The sequence below is a fragment of the Mesoplodon densirostris genome, chromosome 3 (genome assembly GCF_025265405.1).
Source record: "Mesoplodon densirostris isolate mMesDen1 chromosome 3, mMesDen1 primary haplotype, whole genome shotgun sequence".
Lineage (NCBI taxonomy): Eukaryota > Metazoa > Chordata > Mammalia > Artiodactyla > Ziphiidae > Mesoplodon > Mesoplodon densirostris.
Window position 1 is genome coordinate 177,645,605 of NC_082663.1, and position 19,124 is coordinate 177,664,728.

Sequence of the window (19,124 nt, forward strand, 5' to 3'; positions counted from 1 at the left end):
ATGAGAATCCATTTTTAACCTATGAAATCAGTAAAGATCCACCAGTTTGACAAGTGAGAGTTTAAATTTGTACACTCTCTTTGGAAGGCAATTTGGCAATCTCTCAAATTAAAATGTACACATCTGTTGAACAAAGCTTCTGCACTTCTAGGAATGTATCCAACAGATATCTGTGCAGAGATTCAAGTGTGAGTGCATTAGGATAGTTGCTCAGCGCTATCTGTGGTAGCTGAAGACTGGGGACAGCCTGATGCCTGGCAGGGCCCAGGTAAGTGATGGCACGGCCACACGTGGCCACTGTAGGGCCACATGCAGGCAGCCCTATACAGAGAACAAGGTGAAGTTGTATGTTCTCTTGGAAAACAGGCTACATCTCCAACATGTGTCAAGGGGAAAAAGTGGCCTGCAGAACATCTGTAAATTACCCAAGGTGGGGCAGGGAGACACATAGCATGTTTCTGGAAGACCCAAGGAGCAGTGGTTGCCACTGACGAGGGTGCTGGACAGAAGGCAGAAACTCCTTTCCCACTGCATGTGTCAGTCAGTCAGGTTATTTGTACAGTCAGGTTATTTTGCCACATGCCTGTATGTAGTATGTTACCATGTGCCGCTATATGAATTAGAGAGTGGTGGGTACAGGATTGTCAGCTAGCCCAACCAACGTCACCGTGGCTGCCCAGCTCTGCTCACCTGGAGGGACAACAGCCACAAGAAGGCAGAAAGCAGTCTGAGCACACGGTCCAATGCATAAAAAGACAGGCTCAGGGTCACCCCGCCTGGGCTCCTCCTCCCTCGCCTGCTCACTAGTCTGTGACAGCAAGAAGCACAGAGGGTGGCGGCTATGGCCTACCACCTTTGCCAAATATCCATGTCAAATCCCAGCCCACTCCTTGCTTCTGTGTGGCCTGGGGCAAGTCACTGAACTCCCAGTGGAGCGTGGTGATGGCAGCACCTACTTGCTAGGGTTGTTGTGAGAATTCACGGGAGTCTTTGTCAAGCAAGAGGAACAGTGCCTGCCGCATAGTAAGTGTCTGTACCTGTGAAAATGGATCAGGCAAAGAGGTTCCTCCTCCTGGGGAGCATGCGGCGCAAATGCAGGTATGTATACAGCACAAGGGAAGCCCTTGAGAAATTATCTTTAAATAAAACCAGAAGGAAAATAGTAGCAGTTTACTGGTATTTATTTTTGGCTTTCTACTTGGGGAAAGGATGATTAAACCAAATGTGTGATCTGGTTGCAGATTGATTAAGATGTAAATCATCCCATAAACATTTCTCTGGCCCACAGAGGCTTCATCACTGTGCTACGTGCTGCGAAGTGCCGAGATGGACCAGTCAGGGGGCCTTGCAGGGTGAGTCATGAGAGGACATGATGCACAGGGACCACCCGACCCCTCAAGAGACTTGCAGGCAGAGAGGCTGAGAGCTGAGAGGTGAGAAAGGGGCAGGAGGCTCCTGGACCGGCTCTCTGCAAAGGTGGCCGACAGCTCACCCACCCGGCCTGTTACAGGCCTTCTCCTCTCCCGATTTTTAAAAAGTCACATGGCCCTGTTTATTTCCTATATAGCACTTCCCTTCGTGTCTTTTGTCTGACTCCCCACTGGATTGTAACCTTCATGAGGATGGAGACCACACGTGTCTTGTTTCTCTGTCTTATTCCTTCCTATATTCCCAGAACCCAGTAGAGAGCCTGGTACATTTTAGGTGCTCAGTAACTACTTTTTGAATGAACGAATGCATGAATAAATGAATGGATTTGGGGGAGGGGTGTTGATCAGAGAAGGTGACCTTTGAGCTGGGCTGAAGACAGCCACCCTCAACCATGGACAAGCAGAGAGAACCCCCAAGTGTAAGCACGAGGGACAGAAAGGTAAGAGAGGTGGGTAGTGCTGAGTCTGGTGTCCCTGAGCGTTAGCGCCTTTCACCAGGGCAGCGAGGCACTGCTCTAAGTGTAACCCTAAGACACTCAAGCGCACAGGCGTATATGCGCCAGCATTACCCACCCCCAACCATCATGCACTGTGAGGACCCTAGGAATGGAGTGGAGAGCCTTCTAGATAGATGGACCAGGCCCTGGGGAAGGATCCCAGAACTCCACTGGGTGGGACGGCAAGGTAAGTCACAACCACCACGTCACCACTCATGAAGGCTTCCCATGTGCCAATACCTTCAGAACCTCATCTTGTCTCATCCTCACGATGCCTACATCCAGGCTGTGGTTCCCATGGACAGACAGGGAATCTCTGGCTCCAAGTCCAAAGAGTTGAGTAATTCACAACCAGGTCTACCTGATTGCAGGGGGCTCATCACTGCTGCCCCCCAAGTTAGCATAAGACCTGTCTTAGAATCCTACTCCAAGGGATGAAAAATAGCTTGCAGAGGGGGCCTGGCCCGTGGGGAGATGCCCATCTGGCCCCTGATGGACACACTCAGAGCTCCCCTGCTGAGGTCCAGGCCATGTTGATACACCCTCCCCTGACCCCTGGGAGGTCACTCCTTCCCCAGGACACTCCTGCTTCTAACTCCACCTTCCTCTTCCCATCCAGCCCCCTCCCCCCAGGGCAGAGGCAACCACAGCAAGGCCGGCTCCCACTACACACCTCCCTTGCCCAAGAGGGATGGCGAAATACCTCCAAGCTGGTTGGAGACATGCCCAGCCCTCGGGCAGAGGCTGCCTTGGCCCAACCACTGCAGCTCAGTGTATACCCCTTGCCTACACTGCCATCCTAGCATCCAGAGCTTTGAAACAGCTTTTCAGGGTCCCACTCTTAAAACTGATGGGAAAAGTGAGTGAGAAAAGGTTCCAAAGGTAGAAACACCCAGATAAATTCAGAGGGACTCCAGAAGAGACTGTAGATGTGATGCAGGATAGACACGAGCCCTTTAAGAGGGGACTGTGGCCCCTTGGCCCAGCCCACCTTGGGGGGCTGGGAATTCTCATGTTCTCTCCAAATACGGCTTGAGAGATCATATAGGAACTCAGGACCAAACGCACCACAGAGGTCCATTCATGCAGGTAGGGGCACTTTGACCTTCAAGTGACAGATAATGACAATGACAAGATGGAGGGGCAATGTCTCTGGATTCCCAGACAGAACTAGGATCACTGAACTCCTGGAACCTTCTCCACAACCCCTGGGGTGCTCGGGGTATTGGATGGGGGGAGGGGTTGTTTGGGGCCTGCAGGATGAAGGAAGAAGGTCTAAGTTTACAGTGGGTGGGCTAGGGTCCACATTATGATTCTGTGGCTATCGTTTTGGAAAACTTCTCCATCTTTCCAAGGATCAGCTTCCCAATGAAAGACACTGCCCTCACTGTGACTGAGGGCGAACAGTCCCAGGCAGAGATACCACCTGTACCTCACACAGGGTAGGGCTCGCTCCGCTGGAGCTGTGTCACCACCCAGCCAGGAGGGGACCCTCCAGACCAAGGGCACTCCTTCCACCACCATCCGATGCTTCTCAGAACTGAAGAGGTTGACCTCCTTAGTCCATGAGTCTACTAGAGATTAGGTACTATTCTAAGTCCCAAATTGGAAGACATGGCCAGTTGGATTTATGCCTCATAAAATTCCTGAGTGTGTGTGTGTGTGTGTTTGAGTGTCAGGTATGTGTGAGTGTGTTGGGTGTGTGAGTGTGTGTGTGGCATGCCAGGGGAGGTGGGCAGTATACCCTTCCAGGTGAGGTCCCGAGGAAGGGGAGGCCACTGGGCCAGGAGCAAGGGCTGCAAAAGGAGGTTGTGCCCTCTCTGGATGTCCAGGCCTCCCTTGTGCAGACTGGGGAAGGCCACTTTATTCATGAAGTGGGAAGGACGATTTCTGCTGGTTCCTCACAGAAGTGAGAGTAAAGGTGGAGATGGCACAGCCGGGTCCCCTCACAAAGGCAGATGAGTCCCCAGGCCTGGCTCAGGGTCAGGAGGCGGTTGGCTCTTCTGGGGACAGCCTTGCCCCGTTTCAGGCCTCCCGGGACTCCAAGGGTTAAAGTTACCGCAACACTCTAATCCCTGAGATAACAGGGGACTCTGCTTCCTGCAGTAAATGTGGGCAAGGCATTTTTCTTTTTAGTAGAAAATTCCTGGTGTCCCTGTCCCATTAGGGTTTCACCAAAACAAAGGGGAAGCAACATACAAATACTCTTCATTGTACTTAAAAAAAAAAACTTTCAAGAAAAAAAAAAGAAGTTCAAACTGCCAAATTCAGCTACGAAAAAGCCAGACTTTTTTTTTCCAGTGAAATATTTCCTTTGAAAATTAAAGAGGCAGATGACTAGATTAAATTACTTGGCTTTGCACCTAAAGAATCTTCAGAACGATCTCCCAAGAGTGTTTATAACCTCAAGTTACTACTCCTTTATAAGCAAATTTTGCTAAATATAAAAATAACTCCTCAATTTAAAAGCACTATTTACTGATCTTATATCACAAAATGTCCAGAAGGTTTCTCAGAACTTGGGAAACCCCTGATGAATAAGACTGATGGGGAAATGGCATGATGATGGGGGGGAGGAGGAGGATGTGGAGGAGGGTAGAGGCCGCGCTGAGCCCCTGCCCGGCTGGCCGCCCAGCTGGCCTCTCTGCAGCCCTCCAGAGAGTGCCACAAAAGTCCCATAAGTAGTGGCAGGAGTGTTAGAGAGCTGCTAAGACTGGCTCCGAAGAGCCAACTGTGTGCATCTCTTCCCAACTCCATGCTCAGGGACCTCATGCTGGTGACCTGAAATTAGCCACGGTGAGAGTATTCACACCATAGAAACTGGCAAACCAAAGAGCCGGTTGTTAAACATTTATCTGCACACTACTGTGTAGGGGGCTCTGTTTCTCAAGGCTCCTATGGCTTGGAGAGGCAACAAGCTAGGTGTCCTGACCCCAGAGTCTGTGCCCCATGAACTCCAGTCCAGTCTCTTCTGAGGCATCCATCCATGAACTGAACTGTTATAAGGAGGAAGGGAGTGTCAAATATGACAGGGTTCTGAGAGCCAAAAGAAGTTTGGGACAAAAGGATGAGCTCTCCCGAGCCAAGTAATCTCCCTGGATTGCTGTTTCCTCACCTAAGACAAGAGGCAAGCGAGTCCCTGTAAGCATCTGACAAGTTCTCCTGAGAGACTGCTGTGCAGTAAACACACTGTGTGTGGGTGTGGGTGTGTGTCCTGGCCCCTCTTGATTCTGGGGAATAAAACTATGCCTGTTTCTTGCAGAGAAGAGATGGGTGGGAAGGGTATCACGTACACACATGGAGAGCAAGATGCACGATATTTATATGACATGGGAACTGACTATTAGAGAAAGTATGAACACTGTTTGGTCCATCTGGGTGTGTGGCATGATGCCAGTGAAGGAAGGGGTATTTAACTGATGCCTACATTCACCTTCTGACTGGGACCAGAGGAGTTGGGTGTGTGTGGTGCAGGCGATGCTGGCAGCCCTCTGGTCAACATTCTTGTAGCCATCTGGGATTGGCAACACTGGACTACTCGTGCAGAAGGCATCTGAAAGCGAGAACCCAACTGTAGCAGGATGAATAATCGTCCTCAAAAATATTAGGTCTTAACTCCTAGAATCTACCTGTAAATGGAAAAGCGTCTTTATAGATGTGATTAAGTTAAGGATCTTGAGATGGGAGATTATTCTGAGTTATACAAATGGGCCCTAAACGAAATAACAAGTGTCCTTATAAAAGGGAAGCAGAAGGAGATTTAATATGGAAGAGGAGAAAGTGACGTGACCATGGAAGAGGAGACTGGAATGAGTAGCCACCAGCCGAAGAATGCCGGCAACCACCAGAAGCTGGAAGAGGCAAGGAACAGATTCTCCCCTAGAGCTTCTGGAGGAAGTGGGGCCCTGTTGGCACCTCCATTTTGGCCCAGTAAAACTGACTGTTGGACAACTAGTCTTCAGAACTGTGAGAAAATAGATTTATGTTGTTTTAAATCAGCAAGTTTGTGGCAATTTGTTACAGCAGCCAGAGGAGCTAATACAAAAGATGATGAATTCAAGGCAAGGGCTTTACCTTCTAGCAAAAACTAAGAATTTTTTCTTCTTCAAGTCTTTTTTTCCCGCCTCATAGATGACTAAGTGTAGTAATGAAGGACGGGGAAGATTTAAGAATTCATAGACGGGACATGCAATCCTTTTTGTCACATCCCCAAGCATGCATGCCACCATGCCCTTGCATATGCTGTGCCCTCAGCCTGGCACACCTATCACCCTCTTCTCTCTGTAGAGCTCATACTTGAAATCAGGCCTGTGACACTGTCCCAGGTCCCTCTCCCTCTTCTGGGGAAAGTCAGTGTCTCTGCCTCCACTGTGCTGGGGTCCCAACCTCGGACTGCATGGGGGCCATCAGGTACCATCAGTGAGTGGGGCAGCTGGGTCAGGGAGGGAGAAATGGGGAGCTTGCACCTGTCATCCCAGGTATCAGTGTAAACTTCAGAAACATGGACTCAGATTTGCTCATCTTTGGATTTTTTCAAGAGAAGTCGAAATCCTACCTATTTAATGTGAAATCTCCCAATTGTGTTATTTGGTAACTACAATAATTAAAAAAAAAAAAAAGTTTAAATTCTGTGCACCAAACAGAAAGATGTCCGGCTGCCGGTTTGGCATGGGGCTGCCAGGCTGCAGCTCGTGCCTTAGGTCTTCCCGCTATGGCAGCATTTACCTCATGAGTTACTCCGTCCCTGGTCAGCCTCTGGACTGCCCCTCCAACTACCTGCCCCTTCTCTGATGGGAGGACCATGCCCACAGAGCCCCAGGGCCTGGAAAACAGGGCCTCTCCAGGAGCAGTTATTCTCCAGAGTGGGGAAAGGAGGGAGGAAGAGGGAATATAGTAACCTTTTTATCAGCAGAAAGTCAGCAAAATGCCAGCAATTCCCAGATGTCAACAAGACCACCCATGAGTACCTACGTGTTGCTTCAGATAAACTCTCAGTTCATTAAAACTTTGAGGGTTATCTGTTTAGTGTGTGGATGATCAACTAGAAGGTCCAGCTTCCTGTGGGAGAAGCAGCAAAGACAAGGGAGAGCAGGAGGCACTGTGAGCCCGGGTCATCAGGAACTGATAAGGAAAGGCCTATAGCTCAACCCCTGCTGACCACTGCGGAACCAGCCCCAGAGATCTGAGCTCTGAGGTGGCTTCAAGGTGGCAAATCCCAGCAGGGTTACAGCCAGTCCAGAGAAAAGACCTAAAACAACTGCTCAGACAAAGGTATGCACAGACCTCTCTGGGCCTCAATTTCCCCAAATTGAGGAGGTAAGTGGTTTACCTCCTCAAGTGAAGGTAAAGTGAAGACGTAAGTGGTTTATTCCAGGAGCACCTTCACAATTTTTGCACTATCCTTGTACCAAATGCACTATCATTTCTTTAATATTTTTCTATAAAATTGACCGAAGTTTTTAAAACTTAAATAAATTCATTACAAAAGAAAACAAACATAAAGGAAAACTAATATCACTAGCCATATATACACAGATCATAATCCAAAAAAACCAAACAACAAAAAACCACAAACAAACCAAACCAATGGGTTCAATTTTAGCCATCTGCTGCTCCGAGCTCTGAGCCCAGGACGGCTTCCTCTGTGCAAGGGGTGCTCGGGGCAAGTGTCAGAAAGATGTTAAAGGCACATTAGCACCCAGCTGAGACTTTCTCTTGGCTACTTGAAAAGGAAATAACTTTCCCATGCAGGAATTCCACAAGACTCCCAGACTTCACTGAGAGCTGGAGGGTGGGGTGTGCCAGCAGGGAGCCCTGTTGGGAGGACACAGGTAGTTACAAACCAAAGCTCATCCTTTCCCTAGGGGCCAAAAACACAGCAGCCCTTTAGGAAAGCAGAACAAACTCAGAATTGAGAGTCTGAGCGCCCCCAGGCTCAGAAGGACAACGGAGAAAGGTGGATGTACATAGGAAGCAGGATGGCTAGGGTGGTGGTAGGGGCGGAAGGGCATCTGAGAGGTGGAAGGAGGGAAGCTGCTCAAGCTGGAGGGGCAGACCCAGTGGGAGGGTCTTGGTGCACCAGTCTGGCTCTAAGACCACCAGGTAGCCAAGGGCCTTGAATGCCACACTAAGGAGTTTGGAACCCAAAGCTTCTTGGCAAAATTGCCACCTTTGCCTTATCTCTCTCCCCAGGAATGCCAACAGGCAGCCCTATATGTACATTACCAATGACGCCCAGGAGTCCTGACATTTTTGCTGAGGGTTCAGGAATTTAAATTGATGGCTGCTTGGCCTGGGGGAGGCTGCACCCCAAAAGTCAGCTGCCTGCTCCTTGGTCTGTCTGTCCTTTTTCACTTTTTCAGGAGCGCCTGGCCTCAGAAACAAGGCCTGTACAGACCTTGGCCCACGGCTCACTGCTGGCACACCCGACCCCAGCAGCCCTGAACACGGTCAGACAGAGGCCTTTCATGGCTTCAAAAGTTCCACCAGGTCCTCCAGCCACAGGAGGCTGGAATGGGAAACTGAATCCCACTCAAGGAAAAAAAAAAAAAAAAAAGCACAGTGACCTTTTGTCCCAGCAGAAGTTCTCGGCCCTCTCCCCAGCCAGCGGAGGCGGTCCAGCAAGGAGAGTAAGGAATTGCAGATGTGCGCGCAGGGCCGGGCCGCCCTCCCCACCGTCCCGGAGCCTTGAGGGACCGCGCCCAGTCACCGCGGTATTCGAGACGCCGGGGCCCGACCCCGCTCCCAGTCCAGGGCTCCCTCTCCCAGATTCCGCCCGAAGCTCGGCGGTAGGTGCTGCTTCTTCCCCGCGCCTCGCCGAGAGCTCTTTCCAGCGAAGAGGCGGCAATCCGGAGTCAACCCTTCTAGGGACAAGAAGTTCATTTTGGGACGCGAGGAGGACCCACAGGCCCTTCCCGAGCGCACCAGGGGCTGCTCCCGACACCACGGGGACGGTGCAGGTGTGGTCGCCTCTCATCGGTGTTCGCGATGGGCTAAGAGCCGCGTTGGGCACCCTGCGCCCGGGATGCGCGCTAGCTTGCGCCTGGCCGCCTTGTGGGCGACTTGGAGGCGCTTTCCTCACTGGACATGGGGTGCGGACACACCTCTGTGTTTCGAGGGTCCAGGCCTAGGACAGGACCAACTCCCTCCCCCCTGTGGGTTCGAGAACGGGGTTGGGCACCCTCCCCTTCACCCCTCCCTGGGACACCCACTCGGCGGCCGGGGCAAGGGGAGGCAGGCCCAGCCCGTGAAAGCCCCTCTGTCGGGGACCAGGGCAAATCGACGCCCCCATCTCGCGCTGCCTCCAGTCCCCAGGGCCCGGCTCTTGGGCCCAGGCTCTGAGAGGCCCGGGCGCCGGAAGCCGCGGCCGCCACGGAGGGGGCCGCAGGTGGGCGCTGCACTCACCACACATCTTGGCCGCTCCTCGCACCCTTCCCGGCTCCGGGCCTCTACGCTCAGCTGACACTGGATATCCCCGTGCGCACCTCGCGCTCCTGGACTCTAGCTCTCGCCGCTCGGCCTCTGGCCCTTATAGCTCGTAGCCCTCCTCCAGGGGCGGGGTCGAGGCGTGGCCTCCTCCCGCCTGCCCGCTTCCCATTGGCCCCCGGTTGTCGTGACAACGGCGGGCACTTCCCCCCGAGTAGTCTGGGCAGCGGGCTAGGGGCGGCTCCCAGACGCAAGTCCCGGCTGAAGCACGTGGGTGTCCGGCGGCAGCACGCTTCCTGAGTTCAGACCCAGACTCAACCAGTGAGTAGACGTGGGACCTTGGGCAGGGCACTGAATCGCTCTGCGCTTCAGCCTTTCTGTCTGTAGAATAGGGATAACAATGGAACCTACTTCCCGGGTCGTAATGTTGTTTAAGGCAGTCTGTGTAAGTCACAGAGTACAATGTCGGGCATAATAACACGTGTTCCGGGTGTGCGCCCCTCTGTGTGCCAGACTCCTCTCAGGGCACCAGAGACGCAGCACAAGGTAGGCTCAGAGATGGAAAGGGACTTTGCCAAAATTGGGCAGCCGAGGCGGTGTCAGAGCTCGAACCTGGGATTTATTGCAGAGCCGGAAGTCCGAGGCCGGGATTCTCCAAGTATTGAGCAAAGCTGGGGGAACCCAGGAAGCCGCCTCCTCCCAGAGGGGCGCTGGTTGACTTCTCCGCGCAGCTGGCCTGCACTTGGCCGGCCTAATCTCGGGAGCCCTAATCTGGCCACGCCGGCCTAATCTCGGGAGCCCTAATCTGGCCACGCCGTGAGTCACAGAGGCCTGCGTTCCCCCGCCTGGTTCCCGGCCGTCCCCTCCCCTTCCCCCTGTACTTTGGGCTGGGTCTCACGAGGAAGGTCACGAGAACTGGCCCAACATTTGCGTACTTCGAAGCCATCTGGTGTTTTTTATTTTACTTAAAAAAAAAAAAAAAAAAAAAAAGTCCTGAAATTCTAAACAGATACTCTTCAGTTGTGTTAGAGAAAAAATGAAGCTTTTTATGTCTTCTCTAGAGCATTTTTCCTAATGTAATCCGTCTCTAGCTTCACAAGGCTCTGCAGGCCCTGGCAGGAGTAGGCGTTTATTGCACCCGTTGGACCTTTGAGGAAACTGAGGCTCAGCGACAGTAAGGAGCGGGTTGGTTGAGTAATCCTGCTAGGAAACAGCAGAGCTGGTTCAGGAGCTGCCGCATTTGCTTCTCAACCTCCACAGTGCACTGTCAACTTTCACACACTCGTTCCCTCTTTCCTAAGCAGCCGGCTTCATGCCTGTCCTGGTACTAGGGACCTAATGGTGAGTGAAAATAGATCCAGCTTGGGCCCTCGTGGCACTTAAAAAGTGGTGGGCAGCAGACACTTAGTCTAGTGTCACAGAGAGCCAGATGGTTCCAAGTGGGATATAGGGAGGAGGGACAGGCCTGGCTGATGTGGAGGGTGCCAGGCTGCCTGGAACTTGGCTGGGCCTGAGGCTGGGGCTGGTGCAGGTCAGTATAGAGTCAGGGCAGTTGCCAGAGGAAGTTAACAGACTTGAAAAGGGAGGTACTGGTATGTGCAAAGGTCCCATGGCTGAGGGCTAGAGCTTGAGTTGGGAAATCAGGCTGTTCTGCCCCAGGGCCTCTACCCTCTGTAACTGCGGTGGGGATAGGATGATATTCTTAGGCCCTCTGCTAGCACCAAGACAGCAGGAACCCTGAGGTCCTAGCAGGGTCCACATCTGCCCCCTATCCTCCTCGGGGATTCACAGCTCTCTGGTGCACAGGAGCATGAATGCTAGGACCCCTGTGGAGGTATCTGCTGCTGCTGCCCTGCCTTGGGGACCAGCCCCTGAGAGACCTTTGGGAGGACAGTGGCCTGGGCCTGGCCACATAACCACTAGATACCCCTGGTCCTGGCATTGGTTCAGGGATTAGTGTGTGGCCCATGCTGGGCCCTTGTCAGTCTGCTTATGGACATGGGAAAATCAGCAGAAAAGATGAGCTTGTCCCTTGCCCAGTGGCACAGCTGGCTAGAGGGTAGAGTGGTGATGCCGGGACCTTCTTGTCACCGTTGGGGTTGGGTGGGGAGAGGCTGTCTGAGAGTGAAGGATCCAGAGCAAAGCAGATCCCTAAGATGGAGAAAGATACACATTTTTGGAGCCCTGGGTTCACCCGGGCCTGAAGCCAGGATCTATCGCTAAGCTTCTCAGTATCAGAGCACAATAAATTCCCATCTTCACTTGAGGCACTCTGAAGTGACTTCTATCATTTACAAGCAAGTAGAGTCCTGATTCCTTCAACCTGTTGGAACTGGGATCTGAGGTCCAGGGGAGCAAATAGGCAGCTGGTGGCCCCAGCCCATAAGGTCTTGCTGGCTGGAGCCCCTTCCTGCTCTCGCCTTGTCTGGGACCTGTCCGGGTGCAGCCCAGGAGTCCCCTGAGGTTTGATGAACTTAAGCAATCTGACCAGAGTCACAAAGCCAGGAAGTGGGGGGCTGGTCTGGATCTGGAGACCAAGGCTTGGTCCCTCTCAGAGGAGGGAGGATGTGGGACCATGCATAGACACCTTCCCCAGCCTGGCCCCATACCTGTGCTTCCAGAAGGTTGAGCCTGAGGAGCTGGAGCCAGAAGCCCACGGGGCCTGGTGGAGCAGGGCTCTGAGCTTACTCCCAGTGGGTTCTAGGTGTCTAGTGCCCAGACTGATCACCCTGGCTAGCTCTGATCCCACTTGTTAGGAATGACCTTGACCCCTCTGGCCAGCAGGGTGGGACCTCACACTGGGATTGCAAACTGCAGCCATAGACATGGCTTCTTCACCTGCACATTTTTTCCAACCTCAAGCCAACTTTTATAGTCAGAAGATTTGCTCATTGATCTAGTTTCTCCCAAACAACCCAAAGATTTGCTCTCCTGCACCCCATACACAGTACAGCTGAGTCCCATGACTGTTCTGGAAGACAGAGAAGGTGCCTGCTATCTCCTGGAAGGCTGATATAAGCCCTGTTCAGCTGTTTTCCCTTTGACATTTCTGCTGGCGCATAGGGAGTGTTACAGGGTCATGGTATGGTGAAGGCCATTCTCTAACTCCTGCAGGAGTTCTGGCTGGGCTGTTACCAGCTCTCAAGGACTACCATCAGGGACCTTTCCCCCCGTCTCCAACTGCCCCGGCTGGGCTGTGACCACTGAGCAACCTGGGATGATGACCTATTCTTCCTTATCTCTTTGTATCCCTCTGGGAGCAGAAATGCCAGGCAGACCTCGATATTGGCTCCTTTTGTCCAGAGACCCAACCCTGCCCAGAGCTGTGGAATACAGTGCTTCCCAGGCCTCGGGGGGGTCCAGGGAGCTGGGGATGCAGGGTACTGGTGCTTGCAGCTGGGAGCCCTGTATTGGATCACTCCATCTGGGGGCAGGCACAAGATTCTAAGGGCACCTTGAGTGATCCCCACAGCAGATGGGGTTCAGGGAGCCTCGGCCAGACCTCAGATGTCATACCTAGATGCAGTACCCTGACTCAGGACAGCTGGGCCTCGGCTCAGACTTGAGATGGGGAGAACAAGGAGCAGCAAAGCATGAGACCAGACCTGGTTGTGGGGCAGGAAGCTACCCTCCAGCCCTCCACGCCCTCCCTCCTGGGAGCTGGGGTAGGTGGATGGGGGATGAGTGGTGTACAAAAAGCCCATGGCTAGGGAGAGTCTGAGAGACTGGCCAAGGGCCAGGGTTCAAGGACAGGCAAAAATGGTGAGCTAGGTGGGAAAGTGAGGCAGGAATCCTTCCACAGAGGGAGGGCCTGGGGGAGGAAGGCCTCAGAAGCTTGGCTAGGGCATGGGAAAGAGGGAGGGTTGTGCAGCTCAAGTTTTGGCCGCCAGATGGTTCCACTCCACCCCCACCTCACCCCAGCTCTGAGGCAAGAGAAGACCACCCTTTCACCACAGGCTGGTGCTGCACAGAGGTGACCTTCCTGAGGAGTTCCTTGGAGAAGTTGTTTCACCTTCTGTCTCCTGCAGGTACTGAGGAGGAGGTCTGCCACAAGGCTGAACTTATGTATTCTTTTATAATTGTAAGTTAATTTTTTTAAAAATAGGGCTAATTATAAATCTTTATAACTTCATTCTTCGGAAGAAATACATATCCATTTTAGGAAATACAGAATAAAAAATTTTTTAAGGGTTAATCACTGTCAACGTTTTATGACACCTCCCCCTGCCCCCACTACAAACGCTCTTTTTTTTGCATATATAGTCATTATTTAAACAACAACATGGCCCTATGTTGGGAAAACTAGTAAAGTAGTCTTGTTCAGGCTTCAGAGGCAGAAGTAGGCCTCTGGCCAACCTGTGACCCTGCCTGGACTGCGTGCCTGCTCACACACAATTGTTATAAACAAGTCAAGCAGCACTTACGATAAGAAAGGGAGTGGGTCTTAGAATTTCTTGAGCCCTGGGGACCTGGCCAGTCCCCCCGGGTCTAGAAAATCTTGTGACTCACACGTTGAAACCAACAGCATTGTTATGATTGAACCAAAGCTGCGTTTTTGCGCGCAAACTGATGATAACAGTTTGTGGCCTGGGATTATAAAGGGAAGTCCCCAGAACTGCAATTAGAAGTCTCACCTATGGGGTGGACGCACCGCCCAGGATCCTTCCCAGTTGGGACTCCAGATTGCTGTTACGCGGTACTTCCCAGCTGCTGTTTGAATCTGGATGTAGGTGTCGGCCCAATCTGGTGATTTATACTCTGTTATGTTTCTCATACTTTTCCCCCTTCTAATGACTGGATATTGAAGTTATATAAATTAATAATCTTCTATTAAAAATTAATTAGATCTGTTCAGTTGTGTGAAACGAGTGGTTATTTTGCCAGCAAATCCAACAAACATTGAAACCAAAAGCGGGCTTTTGGTAAAACACCTTACTGCAAAAATTGTTTCATAGCTGATGTTTGAATTCTGATTAGAAAGAATTTCAGATTGTCCTGTGAAGACTGGATTTGACCCAGGAATGCCAGCTTTGTACCCGATGTAACTCTGGTGCCATTGCACCCAGAGAAAGCTGGGTCTCTGCTCTGCTTGGCCAGGAGAGGGTGTGGGTCTGTGCGGGATGAGCAAAAGTCTGAGATTGCATCAGGCATTGGCTGTGGGATGGCAGTGAGCAGCAGGCCCACCCCACAGAGTGCAGGCCTTGGAGGCTCTCTGGCCAAGACACAGGAGCTGGTGATGGTAATGCCTGCATGGCACTACCAGAGCTCAACCCATGCCAAGCAGTATATTATTTCAGGCAAGCATCTCAGAGACAAAAAGGCACCAGATTCACTCTTCATCCCTCCCCTTGCTCTGTGCCCTGGGAAGCTGGCCTTCATCTGGGGTCCCAAGCCCTCTGACTTCTGGTTGGCTCTAGCCAGGGGGAGAAACCCAGCAGGGGGCCTGGGGTGGGGGTTACGGTCAGGATAGCCATCCTCTCCCCACGGCCTCAGGTTCTGTCTGGCGGCCTCTCCCATAGTTGCCCTCTCTGGCTCCTGACAGAGTGGTTATGCTTGGGCTCAGTACCCCGTGAAGCTGACCCAGCCTTACTGGTCTCCTTAACCCTGCACATTCCCTTCAGGAAATGCTTTGAATCCCTCTGTCCAAGGGCACAACCCAGGGTGACCTGGGTTGTTTTGAGTTTGCCTGGGACTGTTGTGGTTTTAGCACTGAAGTTGCCACGTTCCGGGAACCCCTCAATCCTGGGCAAACCGTGACAGTTGGTCACTCTAGCTGCCACCGATCCCTGCAGAGACTCTGATATGCATTCTTGTCTCCTTGCTTTCCCCTCTACTAAGCCGAGATTAAAAAGGGCCCAGGCTGTGCCCTGGATTCCCAGTTTCTTGTGACCAATTAGAAGAGCTGGCAATCCGGGCCCCACGCTGAGGATCAGTTGCCCATCACTGAGTGTGGCAGTGTCCCGAGAAGAGCTTGACTCCCACATTCTCCCTGTCTCTCCTAGGCTGGTGCTGCCTGTCCTACCTGCCTGGGTTTCCTGCCTGGCCCCGAAGGCAGCCGGGCCAGATACTCCTTCACACTGCTGATACCCTACAGATTCCCCGGTAGGGGTGGGGGAGTGGAGAAAGGGGCTCTCCAAGGGTAAGTGTCCCTCCAAGTCGTCCAGTCTAGCAGTGGCATTTGGATGTGATTCTTAGAGCCCCGGGAAAGGACAGAAGGTGGAGGTGTGGGGTCCAGAACTCTCCATGGAGAGTTTCACTGATGGTTTCCCTCTCCCATCAGTGGAGAGGGGGTGCTTCTGGGTGGGCCACCCTGCAGGGCGATGGAGGGCATCCTACATAAGGGTCAGTCCAATCCCACCAGGCAGGGGACCGGGCCCCAGAGCATTACTGGAGCTACTCCTGACCCATGTGTGGCCTCATTTACATGTTTGTTGAGGCAGTGGGATGTGAGACCTTCCCAGACCCTGCTGGCGCAGGAAGGAGGCTTCAGGGAGGGACTGTCTGGGTGTTCACTAGGTAGGCAGGCAAAGGTGCCTTCTGGAGTGACCGATGGGCAGAGGAGACATCTGGGCCTGTTTCCCTCCCCTTTGGGGACCACACCCTGGATTCCTCTGTGGAATTACCCCTTCTCTACTCTCAGCCTTTTGGATCACAGGGGCTGGCTTGCCACCTGGCTCCTGGGGTGAGCACATGACCCAGGTCTGGATAATGAGGGCACCATATTCTGAACACAGGGGTTGGGTCTGGGCTGGACAAGGGGCTTAAATCAGGTCTATGAGAACCAGTGAGTGTCATACTGGAGGAGTTTTGCTGGACCCATCAGAAAAGAGGGACTTGGTTTCCGGTGAATTTACTAAGGTATTAGAATGTAAGACTGGGATGCCATTTGTAACCAGCTTGACCCCGGTGGGGAAAATCCAGGAGTGGAAATAAAACAGAGGAAAACAGATCTGCACACGTGGACCCAGTCCTGTCTGAAGTTGTGCATGCCTGGACTTCTTAGGCACGTTGTCCTTGCTTGGGTAGGGGCCCTGCCTTAGCTGGTGAGGTTGACCCTTGCCCACAAGGACTCCTGCCCTGTGTGCCCTCTCCTTGGCCCCTGCTTGGAGGATTCCAGGCAGCCCGCTCATTCACCGAGTGGGCGTTCACGACCTTCCCGTGCAGTACACTGTGGGGGCAGGTCCTTCTGTCCTCCATGTGCTGGACATGGTCCTACAAGTACTGATCTTTGTGAAATGCACTGAGGGTTCTCACAGGATGCAGGTAGCATCACCACCTGTTTATATAACCTGTGAGCCAACTGTTACCGAAACTTCGACACTCTGTGCAATATGGGGAGTTGGGGGTCTAACACCTTACGGTGCTCCAGGAAACCAGCTGCCAGAGAATGCAGGAGCCCTGGCTGGGTGTCTGTTCTCCACCTTTGAAGTGAAGTGAAGTGACTCTGTTGCTAGGGACAGAGATTTACTCTGTGCAGCCTGAGGTGACACAAAGAAAGACCTTGATGCCTCTACTGGTGAAAACACCTCCTTCAGAGACAAGACAAGCGGGACAATAAAGCAGGGCTCCCCATTTTGCTGGCATGGCAATGTCTTACATATGTTCTGAAATAACCCGTCTAAAAAAACGCTCTTCCTTTTCCTGCAAATGGAAACCAGATTGTGCAGTTTTTAATTTCCTATCCTTAACAATACTATCTTTAGAAAATCTTCTTGATCTTAGCAGATATGAACACATATACACATATTTTCGTTATGAAAAATTTCAAAAATAGTCTAATGAATCCCCAAGTACTTATCACACAGAGTCAAGAATTACCAACATATAGCTGACCTTGTCTCACCTATCGCTCCAGCTTTTGTTTTGTTTTGCTGGAACAAATCCTGACATGATTTGATTTGTTTATAATTCATTATGTGTATTTACAAATACTCTTATGACTTCAGTTCCATTATTACACCAAGCAAAATTAATAGCAATACCTTAATATTATCAGACACTTACTTCTTTTCTTTTTTTTTTTTTACATCTTTATTGGAGTATAATTGCTTTACAATGGTGTGTTAGTTTCTGTTCTACAACAAAGTGAATCAGCTATACATATACACATGTTCCCATATCTCTTCCCTCTTGCGTCTCCCTCCCCCCCACCCTCCCTAACCAACCCCTCCAGGCGGTCACAAAGCACAGAGCTGATCTCCCTGTGCTATGTGGCTGCTTCCCACCAGCTATCTATTTTACGTTAGGTAGCGTACATATGCCCATGCCTCTCTCCCGCTTCGCCACAGCTTACCCTTCCCCCTCCCCTTATCCTCAAGTCCATTCTCCAGTAGGTCTGCATCTTCAATCCTGTCCTACCCCTAGGCTCCTCATGACATTTTCTTTTCTTAAATTCCATATATATGTGTTAGCATACGGTATTTGTCTTTCTCTTTCTGACTTACTTCACTCTGTATGACAGACTCTAGGTCTCTCCACCTCATTACAAATAGCTCAATTACGTTTCCTTTTATGGCTGAGTAATACTCCATTGTATATATGTGCCACATCTTCTTTATCCATTCATCTATTGATGGACACTTAGGTTGTTTCCATCTCTGGGCTACTGTAAATAGAGCTGCAATAAACATTTTGGTACATGACTCTTTTTGAATTATGGTTTTCTCAGGGTATATGCCCAGTAGTGGGATTGCTGGGTCATATGGTAGTTCTATTTGTAGTTTTTTAAGGAACCTCCATACTCTTCTCCTTAGTGGCTGTACCAATTCACATTCCCACCAGCAGTGCAAGAGTGTTCCCTTTTCTCCACACCCTCTCCAGCATTTATTGTTTCTAGATTTTTTGATGATGGCCACTCTGACCGGTGTGAGATGATATCTCATTGTAGTTTTGATTTGCATTTCTCTAATGATTAATGACGTTGAGCATTCTTTCATGTGTTTGTTGGCAGTCTATATCTTCTTTGAAGAAATGTCTATTTAGGTCTTCTGCCCATTTTTGGATTGAGTTGTTTGTTTTTTTGTTATTGAGCTGCATGAGCTGCTTATAAATTTTGGAGATTAATCCTTTGTCAGTTGCTTCATTTGCAAATATTTTCTCCCATTCTGAGGGTTGTCTTTTCGTCTTGTTTATGGTTTCCTTTGCTGTGCAAAAGCTTTGAAGTTTCATTAGGTCCCATTTGTTTATTTTTGTTTTTATTTCCATTTCTCTAGGAGGTGGGTCAAAAAGGATATTGCTGTGATTTATGTCAGAGACTGTTCTGCCTATGTTTTCCTCTAAGAGTTTGATAATTTCTGGCCTTACATTTAGGTCTTTAATCCATTTTGAGCTTATTTTTGTGTATAGTGTTAGGGAGTGTTCTAATCTCATACTTTTACATGTACCTGTCCAGTTTTCCCAGTACCACTTATTGAACAGGCTGTCCTTTCTCCACTGTACATTCCTGCCTCCTTTATCAAAGATAAGGTGACCATATGTGTGTGGGTTTATCTCTGGGCTTCCTATCTTGTTCCATTGATCTATCTTTCTGTTTTTGTGCCAGTACCATACTGTCTTGATTACTGTAGCTTTGTAGTATAATCTGAAGTCCTGGAGCCTGATTCCTCCAGCTCCATTTTTCGTTCTCAAGATTGCTTTGACTATTCGGGGTCTTTTGTGTTTCTATACAAATTGTGAAATTTTTTGTTCTAGTTCTGTGAAAAATGCCAGTGGTAGCTTGATAGGGATTGCATTGAATCTATAGATTGCTTTGGGTAGTAGAGTCATTTTCACA

General features: G+C 50.8%; 1 protein-coding gene across 2 annotated transcripts in view; it reads right to left on the reverse strand.

Moving 5' to 3' along the window:
* The window catches only part of GFPT2 (glutamine-fructose-6-phosphate transaminase 2), a 45,442-nt gene extending 36,001 nt beyond the window's left edge, over positions 1 to 9,441 (reverse strand). For both annotated transcript variants that reach the window (XM_060095061.1, XM_060095060.1), the window contains exon 1: positions 9,332 to 9,441. In XM_060095061.1, coding sequence (XP_059951044.1) covers positions 9,332 to 9,338 — 7 coding nt within the window. In that variant the 5' untranslated portion in view covers positions 9,339 to 9,441. The remainder of the gene's footprint in view (positions 1 to 9,331) is intronic.
* Positions 9,442 to 19,124: the final 9,683 nt, after the last annotated feature.